This window comes from Scleropages formosus, chromosome 5, assembly GCF_900964775.1.
Source record: "Scleropages formosus chromosome 5, fSclFor1.1, whole genome shotgun sequence".
Taxonomy (NCBI): Eukaryota; Metazoa; Chordata; class Actinopteri; order Osteoglossiformes; family Osteoglossidae; genus Scleropages; species Scleropages formosus.
The window spans coordinates 7,001,738-7,012,590 of record NC_041810.1 but is presented as its reverse complement, the minus strand read 5'-3'; the positions used below and the strand labels follow the sequence as shown (position 1 = coordinate 7,012,590).

The following is a 10,853-nucleotide window of genomic DNA, read 5'->3' as shown; positions in this document are numbered from 1 at the left end:
TGCAGATCGGGAGCAGCGGCAGCAGTAATGCGGTCACTGTGCTGGGCTGTAGTGGTGAAGGGGGGAGCTGAGCCATAAGGCAAAGCTCTCTATTTACCGGTTGATATATGTCCCTACCCTCACCTATGGTCATGAACTCTGGGTAATGACCAAAAGAATAAGATCATGAATACAAGCGGCTAAAATTAGTTTTCTCCACAGAGTGATGGGACTCACTCTCCGTGATAGGGTGAGGAGTTCGAACATCCGGGAGGAATTCAAAGTAGAGCTGCTACTCCTCCACATTGAAAGGAGCCAGTTGAGGTGGTTTGGGCATCTGATAAGGATGCCACCTGGGCGCCTCCCTTTGGAGGTATACCAGGCACGGCCAACTGGGACAAGGCCCCGAGATTGGCCCAGGACCTGCTGGAGGGATTATATCTCACAGTTGGCCTGGGAACAGCTGGGGACCCCCCGCGCTGAGCTGAAGGAAGTTACGGGGGACAGGGGCGATTGGGCCTCTCTGCTATCCTTGTTGCCACTGCAACCCTAGAAGGACAAGTAGGCAGGTGGATGGATGGATGGATGGATAAGTTCATAAATCAAGGGCCTCAAAAATTATGACCTTAACCCACAGCACTATTTTATTAATCAGTCCAAGTAAAAAGTCACTGGCAATCTTGATACATGTATTCAAACATATAGTCAAATATGAAGTATATTTTCATAATATTGGGGTAGCAGATGTTGTAGTGGTTATGCTGTTATCATACATTCAAAATAATCAGGTTCAAATCCCACCTTCAGCTGTAGGACCCTTGATTAAGTTACTTACCCTGAACTAATATGCTAAAAATTACCATGCAATATAAATGGGTGACTCAGTATAAGAAGCTTGTTGTAAAAATCTCACACTGCCAGATAAAATAATAAAACATAATAATAGTCTACAGCTGACTGGTGTCCCATTCAGGATTAGTCCTCATAGCCTAGTAGAATAAGCTTTAAGGAGGGCTTCCAGACCACCAAGACCATGACAAGCATTTAGCAGTGGTGAGTCACTGCATGTGCATTTTCTACAAAGATCAGTTCCTGGATGCAGTGGCTTAGTGTTGCTGACAGTGAATCGGATCCATATATTGTGGTTAGAGAACGACCAGCCTGGTTACTGAAGAATATGTTCATTCAGAGAGTAATGTGGAACCAAATATAGCACAGAACATGAAACTTTTCATATAGTATCAGAAGGCAACATGCAGAATTATAACATCAAAATCATTTTCCAAGTGTCGTATTTTAGACTTTTGTATTTTCACTGGGTGCATCATTTCTCATCCTTCGCTGTGGTAGATGCACAGGGAGACTCATCTTGCCTGGTGCTGCCGAAACCCCCCTTCAGCTTCCTCATCGCCATCCTTCTCCGTCCAGCTTTCTTTCATTGCACAAAGTTCTGGGGCAATAACGTCAACGTCCTGAACAAAAAAGAAACCTCAATTCAATTACATGTTTAATTGTCTTTGGAAACAGCTCAAGGAATTAAACTTCAGAGTTTACAATGACCTACAGATGATGATGAAATACAGAAGGTTATGAATGAATAAAAATGGTAAAAGACACTGCTGTCGAGGGAAAATGACAAGCTAGTGAGAAAAATAACGGTACAATCTTGGACAGAAAGGAGCTAAACTGCTCAGTCAGTTCAGGCTAAGAGGTGTTATTTCAGATTTACCTGGGGCTTTGTAAAATCGTTATCGATACACCACTGAACAAAGTACTTCTTGGCCACCTCAATGCTTTTCTCATCCGTCTTCCTGCAGTAAACTCGGATTATTTGCTCGGTGAACTTCTCTGGAAGAAACTGTGACACCTGCGAGGAATGAAGGACCAAGAACCATATATCATTAACACTGAATGACAGACACGATGCAGTATCGTGTGCACATGTGGCTGGTTGGGACTGCACATCACAGCACTTTTAGTCACTTTCCAGTTAATGACCATAAATGAAGGACTCCTAAGGGTGCGAACATCGTGAGTCACATTGACTCAATGAATAAATGTAAGTCAATGACATCACCATTGATCATGTCTCACACAGATGTGAGAGCACAGTACCTGGTGCCGGAGGATCTTGTAGGCCACAGTGGGGTACTTCTTTGAGTAAAAACGCATGTTGTCGATGGGGTTCTTTCCCTTCATGCCATAGTCCAGAGTGATGACCTGTGTGCATATCAGTGTGTACATCAGTGAGGTGAGGTGTCGCTGAAGTTAGTGTTGAGCATTACATTCATTGGTAAAGGTGAGTGCAGATCACCACCATGGTCACCATTCAGAGCTGTAGAAGGTGAAGGAGAACCGTGGGGGGAGGTCAGGAACAGGAGGAAGGCGAGGCGCCCACAGGTGACCCAACCCACACTCACGCTGACTATGAAGTCTTCAGCCTGCAGGTTGACATCAGTCCCGGTCCTTGGTTTGGCCTGGGCTACAGAGTTGGCCAAACGCAGCAGCTCTTCCTGGTAAGGAGAAATTTCACCTTCAATTGAGTGGTCCCAGATGATGCCAAAGTCCAGTGCAGCCCAAACTCCAGCAAACTGTCCCAAACCATCTACACCCCCCTCTCCATCCCGTTTACTTGTGTGATCCTCCCACAAGTGTTCAGGGATGAGTGCGGATACCAGACCCACCACCCATCGCTACTGCAACCATTTTTGACCTCCAGATCCCCCAGAGCTGGCATCTGCTCTGGCCCCGTTGAGTCCACAACTACGGTTACCTGTGTGACCTCCATAGGTTGGAGGGGCTGGGTCTCCCCTACGCACTTGTGCAGCTTGCGGCGCACAATGTTCTGGAGGATGGTGCGAGACTCCTGCAGCTCCGCTGACGAAGAGTGGAGGATTTCCTCAAAGATGTGGTCTAACGTGAGGCAGAGAGAGCAACAGTGACCTATTGTATGATAATCTCCAGTCCTCTTTTACACAACGATCCACGCAATTCGATCTCAGAACCCTTGTGACAGAGACAGTTTGAAAATTATCATTTCAGATTCTGCCTGGTGTTCTTGTGGACAATCAAACTTCTCAACCTGAGAAACGTGTTTATTGGTGAAAGAAAGACAAACGTCTTATCTACAGGGAGACAGTGCAGGTATTCACATCAGCGCTGGAAAGTCAGAAAAAATGTGCTGCCAAACCTGTGAGTTTGGTGTAGGCCTCCATGTCGTCAACAGCAGTGGAGATGGTAAACATCTTGTCCCTGGAGCCCTGGATCTGGATGTGTGGGTTGGCCTTCAGAAGAGCCTCCATCATCCTGGGGAGAAAAAACTTCATAGATGAATAACATTTATTGTCCTTATAATGAATAATGTTAACCGTCCTCATGTGTTTCTAGCTGATTATTACTTCATAAAAAATTCTAAACACAAAAGACTATTTATTCAGGCATCATGCAGTGAGCTGGTTGGGAACTCAGCCCTGAGAGACACTTAACCCCCAGCGTGGTCCATCCCATCGGTTCAGTACTACAGCTCTCTAAATAGGGCAAATCTATGAATGGCAATCTGTGAGTTTTTTGTGGTTGAGAAGTTAAGTGGTGACAGGAGGTTGTCCTGCGGGTCAGCAAAATGTTCTCGTCCACAGCTAAGGTGGTGTCCTGGGTGAGGGTCAGCAGGTCTTTCACACTAACATAGCTTCAATGATGTAGTTCACTTTGTGCTGATAAGCTCTGCGGTGCAGGCAGTGCCGTATGTGAAACATGTTGTACAGGCTCCCCGCTTCCTGCAGTAAAACAGGAACAGCAAAAATCGTCTTAGTAACGGTCATAGATGCTCAAGAAAGTGGCCAGGGGATTTTGTTCTGTTCAGATTTGATTGTTCATGTTGATATCGGTGTAGTTTCAACATACTCAGGAAATTTACTGAGCGAAAACCATACATCTAATAGCAAGAGAGCTGTTAAGTTTCAGTCAGTTTTCAAGATTTATTTCCTCGTTATGAAGGGAGTGGAAGGTGTTTAGGGAATAAGGACACAATAGAACGGCTCAGTGTCCCACCACCCAAAGGTCAGAGAAAGAGTGCCTAAGAGAAGGAGAAGCTCTGTTGTACCTTGTCTCTGGTGCATATGAGCTTCGTCTCGCCCACCTCACACACTCGCACAAACTTCAGAAAGCGCCGGTAGTCAAAGTTGTTCTGGATGCCCAGGTGGTAGCAATCCCTGGTCAAAGATAGAAGAGGGTGGTTTACTGTAATATCCTACTGAAGAAGTACTCTGTACTCTCTACTCACGCGACTACAGAGTTACTCTTTACCCTTACCTTCATTTATTTAGCACATGCATTTCTGCAAAGTGACTTCCAATGAACTCTATGTAGTGTTATCAGCCCACACACCTTATTCACCATGGTGACTTACACTGCTGGATACACTACATACAATGGGTCACTCATCCATACATCCATCTTTACTGTTCCTCTTCCCTCAAGGCAAGTTTCATGCTGTATTGTACACTACACTCCACAGAGGTAAAATATAACCAGAAGGCAACCTTCTGCACCAGTAAACAGGCCCTAAAATAGGTGTCTGGCTTTAGCATGTAGGAGTGTCTAAGAATAGTTACTACCAGGGGCACTTAGGTTAATGTCTCCTAAAGTGTCCTCTCGAATAATAAAATATCATGAATTATGACTATACAATGGTAAAGAAAATTAATTTGACCACAATCAGTGCTGTTAAACCTTATCCCTTCCCTTGATGTTCACCAAGAGTAAACAGGAGAGTGTCCGCAAAGACAGAGGAGGTAACCTTCAGATCCAAACCTCTGTCCACCCTTAAGGTCACAAGTAGACAGATGGTGTTTTCATATCATCACCAAAATTCTGGGAACTCTTACCTGGCAAAATAATCCCACTTGTCGACATCAATGCCGTTTCTTTTGTTTGCCACAATTTCATAAAGGAACCATTTTTCCTTTGGGCGACCTTGGTAATTGCACTGGACACACAATACAAACAAGGTTAGTGCACAGCAAACAGTAGACAGTCTAATGACATCTCGCTTCCTGGATCCCTGTGGCTGTGATATGGACATGCAGGTTGCCATTGCAACTAACCATTGACTGTTCTTGGCTGAGTGAGGGAGGTGTGTCCAGATCCCCACCAATCTGCTCCTTGATGAAGACCAGGTCCTGTGGCAAGACCAGACCATGCTGCTCCATAACTGTTTCCAACCCATTAGCCTTGATCAAGTGGTCAAACATCTCGACCGAGGCCATTTCGTGCTGCAATGCAGACCAACAAGAAAGGTCTGAAGGTCATGGAAAGGAAAGTAGACTGAAAATACAACAACATCCTTCCTTGGTGAACAATGGCCTGCTTTCTCTACCTCACATAGCTAACGTACCTAGTGACCATTTAAATATCTGGGTAAATACTAATGCAGTATATCCTGGGGTACCATGGTGCTGTACAAAATGGGATTCACCTCAATTTGATGAACAATACAGAACCTCAACATGGAACATTTATACATAATAATCGATTTTTCACCTTCCACCTGAAATCTGGCCGTGCTTTTGGCATAAACATTCCTTCAAACACGTGTGAGAAAGGACCATGGCCTGCAACGCAAAAATGGAAAAGCATGTCAGGTACAATAAAAAAGTGAAATTATAAACTGAGAACACAGGACACCGAAATATCTATTATAGTTGTGATGTAACTCGTTGACAGTAACAGGTATCGCTGAAATCTGACCGGAACCAATCAAAGTGCTTCTACAAAGAAGCCAAAAATGGGCTGGAAGTTTCCAGCGGAAAGAAAGGGACAAGGAGTGTGAAGACGGTGTCTGTACTGTGTGTTAGCAGAGTGTGTATGAGGTGTGAGGTTTGGGGAGACTCGCCGAGGTCGTGACAGAGCCCGGCGATCTGCACACACAGCATGTCTCTGTGGTCGATCTGCAGCTCAGGTTGACGTTCACGCAGAGCTCGAACCAGCAGCCCTGCCAGGTGCCCCACCCTGAAACACACACCCAATAAAACACATACGCAGACTTATTCACATGAACACACATGTTCATCCACCTGAAAACCTGCATAAGGTACTCAACCGGAATTTTTCAATGTAATTTATGCTGTAACTCAATATGTAAATCAGAGGGGATACAAGGATGTGTTTTGCTGCTAAATCTTGGTAGTTCTGTGGTTCATTGACATTCGACATTCTGGTGACCACATACCCAATGGAGTGCTCAAAGCGGTTGTGTGCTGCACCGGGAAACACAAAGTAGACTGCGCCCAGCTGCTTGATGTGCCTCAGCCTCTGGAACTGGGGGGTGTCAATGATGTGAATGAGCAAGGGGTGGAACTCGATGTGCCCATGGATGGGGTCGTTGAAAACCTGCATGGTAACAAAAGGCCTCTTGTTCTCGCTCTCGTTCACATTGTTTCCAGCCAAATGCACTCTCTCGCCAAACCCCCAAGGCAGAAACAGACAAAGGTTCAGCGGTGTGTTTGTAAATAAAACTTTAAGGTTTCCCTCTTGTAGCGAGAATTCAGCCTTATGAGTACATGCAATTTACACATGAAAATTTGCCGAATGAGCTATCAACTCAAACAAGAAGTTTTTTACAACAGAAATTTAAATAAAAAATACGAGTCTTGGTGATACTGAGGGCCACATAAGTTGGGCACCCCCCCCCCCCCGCCGCCTCCCCAACACATTCCTGTTGTCTGATATCTCTGTATCTCCTTACTCTTGAAATCTTGTGACCCTTTATCATCTACAACAATAATGAGCCCTAAAGCAAAAGAGTTCGAAGTGCTAAATGTGGAAAATGCAACGGAAAGCCTTACCTATCAATTTAAAACCTGAAGTGCATAGAATTCTCTTGAGAGGCAGTCCAATCACAAAAGACCTCGTTTGTCTCGTGTGACGTTCTGTTCATTTGTCGCATTTGTTTCCAAAAGTCTCCAAATGATTCTCAAAGCGCAAATGTTCAATAGTGGGAAGTCACATTGCTACCAACCTTCATGTTTTCGGCCGGGACCTGCCATAGTCCCCTCAGACAGTGAAGGACTTCCAGACGGTCTCCCAGGGGGCTGAGGAGTGTAAGAGAGCACATTCATCACAATGCAAGATGCAAGAGTTCATCCATCCATCCATTTTCTTGTCCGCTTGTCCTTCTAGGGTCACGGTGGCAATGGAGAGAGCAGAGAAGCCCAGACGTCCCTGTCCCTCGCAAATTCCTCCAGCTCAAACAGGGGGATCCTCAGCCGCTCCCAGGCCAACTGGGAGATATAATCTCTCCAGCGGGTCCTGGGCCGACCTCAGGGTCTCGTCCCAGTTGGCCGCGTCTGGTATACCTCCAAAGGGAGGCGCCCAGGGGGCATCCTTACCAGATGCCCAAACCACCTCAACTAGGCTCCTCTCAACGTGGAGGAGTAGCGGCTCCACTCTGAGCTCCTCCCGGCTGGCCGAACTCTTCACTGAGCTCATGCACTGATCCCTAATCCACCTTAAAGGGGTCCAGAGTCACACCATAGTGTTGATGAGTGTTTGGTCACACTGTGCTGCTTATTGAGCAGAAGAACATATAGAAGAACTGGAAGTCTCCAGGGAAAGCTGCAGAAAACACTAATGTGATGAAAATCATAACAATTCTCATATTGCTGAAGAGTATGGGCGGGCACACACACACAAACATGCACACACAAAACACAGAATGAATAGTGAGATCATGAATCAGTTCCCCTTTGCTTAATTCTGAATCCCTGAGATGCCCCCAGATACAACCTGATCCCCATCTTCTCCAGATCCTCACTGATGATGTACTGTAGACCTCGTCCTCGAACCTGTTCCTCTGTGTAGAACAAACACACTATCAGACCATCTGGAGAGCTGCAGTTTAATATTAATTCAGAAAGGTATGCTTGGGGGTATGACGGGGCGTGGTGGGTTTGCCCTGTGCCTGCTGTGTAGTGAGTCTGGTGTTCAAGTCCTACTTGGGGTGCCTTCCGACGGACTGGTATCCCCTCCACAGTGTGATTGGGTACTTTCAGTTTGACAGTGGAGGGATCACTCTCTATATAAACTGACCCTAAAACCCACAAATGAAAATTAATATATTAGCATCTTTCCTTCCTGGGCTTGATTTGAATCTTGTTTATCTAATATGTTCTCAGGGAATTGAGACAACGTTTAAACAACTGCTTGTTACTTATTGTCATCAGTCATAATCACACACACCACCTGAAACTACTTGTCACGAGCAGGATTGCTGCAAACCAGAGCCTAACCCAGCAACATAGGACACAAGGCTGGAGGGGGAGGGGACACACCCAGGACAGGACACGAGTCTGTTGCAGGGCACTCCAAGCAGGACTCGAACCCCAGACCCACCACAGAGCAGGCAGAGGTCAAACCTGCCATGCCACCGCACCCCCAGTCAGGCATAATGTGACAGCTATATCATTATAAACCATATAATTATTATTTTCAGTTGTGCATATAAGGGGGTGCCGTGGTGCAGTGGGTTGGACCGGGTCCTGCTCTCTGGTGGGTCTGGGGTTCAAGTCCTGCTTGGGGTGCCTTGTGACAGACTGGTGTCCTGTCCTGGGTGTGTCCCCTCCCCCTCCGGCCTTACGCCCTGAGTTGCCGAGTTAGGCTCCGGTTCCCCGTGATCCTGTATGGGACAAGCAGTTCAGAAAATGTGTGTGTGCACGCCCAACAACATGAAACATAACCTGTTGTACTGCATTCTTGATGCTACATGGCCAATAGAAACAGCAAACACAGATACAAAGTGCACTGCAAGGAAAATGCCTGAAGGAAAAGAGTTTATGGGACAGGTGTGATGCTCTGTATATGGATCCTGATCCTGACTGGTTTTACTGGTCTTTGCTCACTTGGCCTGTTCTGGGTTTATTTGCACGCTCAACGCAGATGCTGTTCTTTCTGTCATTTTTTCCTGTGTCTATTGCAGGGCGTTAGCGGAGGTAGTAAATTTACAGCGGTGCGACAGAGCAGAAACAGAGGGCAGCAAAACCTCATCTGTTCCGCTAGACTGCTGGAGTAATAAAAGTGGCGACAAGGAATGACATCTCAGTCACCGTATGTCTGACATGTGAAGAAGAGCCACGCGCGCCTTATATGTCTATTTATTATTATTTTCACACAAGCGACTCCAAACCCTCACTGGTTATAAACAGTCGGTAAAATGTTTATTATTGGTCTGACAGTTTTCTTCCAAAGGAGGTACAACGAATGAGGGATTCGCGCACAAGGCTCCTTAGTATTACCTGCCCATTTTTACCATGTTAAATGAGAGTTATGTAGCTCGATTAAAGGGACTAGGAGGAGAGGAGCAGGACTGGAACCCGGGGCGCTGTCCACGACACTGTCACTGTCACTGTGCTGCAACCTGTTTCCCCACGCACTGCAGTACCGATCCACTTTCACTTTCACTTTGCCTCTCAGTCTCACCACTGGTTACTTATTGACAGTCACTGGGTCAGTGAGTGTCAGTGAGGGAAGGACACTGAGTGACTGACGAAGCGGGTCGAGTTCAACACCGCCGCGGTCACGTGCTCATCACAGATATGGACCAGGCTTCACACCCCTTTCCGTCCACTGTCCTTCGCTTCGGTCCTCCTTCCCACCCACCTGGACCGGCGGCTCACCTCGGAACTTCTGCTCCCAGCGCTCGAGCCCGTGGCGGCGCAGGTGGCGGCAAACGTCTTCCACGCTCCAGTGGTCCACGTGGAGCGCGAGCTTCTCCGGGCTGCGACAGCTGCCGGCGGGCTCGTCTCCGGCAGGTCGCTTCCTCCTCCCGCTGTCCATGTCCAGCAGGGGGGAACGGATGGAGACGAAGGTGTCCGAAACGCCCCTCTCGAGTCGCCCCCCCCCCCGACACCTTGGAGAGACGCGCAGTCGCTCACCTCGGTTCCGCTCGGCGAGTCCAGCCGGTTGGGTCCGAACCCGTCTCGCTCGCGCCCTCCCCTCCCTGTGTGTAACGACTCGAATATGCCGTTTATTTTGAGCCTCGCGCAGTTGCGTCTCCTTTCCGGACGGGAGCGCGAGCGCTCATCTGCTGCGTCGCGTGAGCCCTGGCTGGAAATAGAAGCGATGAGGGGAAGCTCACGTGACCTAGGATCTGTCACCGGAGGGTTGGTGGGTCGCGACGCGGCAGAGCACTGGTTGTGCGCGCGGCGGCTGACGCACATGCCGATCCGCAGCCCCTTTTTTATTAGACTCCTTTCTGCTTTTATCCCCTTCCCAATTGTCCGAAAGAGCGCTTTGAAGTTAATGTACCCTTTTTCCCGTTTATTATTTACAGCGCTCACGTGTCACCTGTACCCTGAAATTCCCACGGCACGGGGATCAGCTCCCTGCTTCGGAGAAGTACTTTGCCACAACTGCTGTTTGAAATATAAGCCTTGGTGGCACCCAGCACCGCACAGAGTCTCTGTTGCGTCTCACACGTGTCCAAGCACACAAGGCAAGGAACCCAGAACTTCAGAAGTCTCCTGACTCTTTAGAAAGTGCTCTACGCGGAAAAGGCAAAGGAAAGCCTTACCTGTCCTGTCGGTGTGAAATCTGAACTGTTAACATGTGTAATATTTTGTTGAAATACATTCACATTTATTCATCTAGCTGATGCTTTTCAACTACAATGATTTACCCATGTATACAGCTGGGTATTTTAATATATTGTTTTGGGCTAAGTACCTTGATCAAGAGTAATGCAGCAGCAGTGGGACCTGCCTACCTGCCACTGTGCCACCTACTTCCTCTATTATGAATTATATGAAACAACTAAATCACATGCAAATACCAAGAATATATGTGTTTTTACTTTCTCTACTCATCTCTAGGGGGGTGCGGTG

The 10,853-nt window shown here is 47.2% G+C and overlaps 1 protein-coding gene across 1 annotated transcript; it reads right to left on the bottom strand.

The window, feature by feature from the left end:
* Positions 1-617: 617 nt before the first annotated feature.
* LOC108930788 (deoxynucleoside triphosphate triphosphohydrolase SAMHD1-like) lies at positions 618-10,202 on the bottom strand. Its single transcript, XM_029252197.1, has 16 exons — positions 9,648-10,202; positions 7,762-7,828; positions 6,995-7,067; positions 6,206-6,366; positions 5,870-5,985; positions 5,518-5,588; positions 5,082-5,249; positions 4,863-4,963; positions 4,079-4,187; positions 3,661-3,752; positions 3,170-3,285; positions 2,753-2,892; positions 2,400-2,492; positions 2,095-2,199; positions 1,709-1,846; positions 618-1,451 (listed from the first exon to the last, which is right to left on the bottom strand). Exons 1-16 carry the CDS (start codon positions 9,805-9,807, stop codon positions 1,344-1,346), a joined length of 1,818 nt encoding a protein of 605 aa, XP_029108030.1. The 5' UTR covers positions 9,808-10,202; the 3' UTR covers positions 618-1,343.
* Between the last annotated feature and the right edge of the window lie 651 nt (positions 10,203-10,853).

What these genes read in the sequence shown, in the direction of transcription:
- LOC108930788 (XM_029252197.1), bottom strand. Translation starts at nt 9,807, where the DNA reads ATGGACAGCGGGAGGAGGAAGCGACCTGCCGGAGACGAGCCCGCCGGC. An exon ending in CGCTTTGAGCACTCCATTGG is followed by an intron (nt 5,986 to 6,205) that starts GTATGTGGTCAC and finishes TGTGTGTTTCAG; the next exon opens with GGTGGGGCACCTGGCAGGGC. An exon ending in AACCTATGGAGGTCACACAG is followed by an intron (nt 2,493 to 2,752) that starts GTAACCGTAGTT and finishes TCTCCTTACCAG; the next exon opens with GAAGAGCTGCTGCGTTTGGC.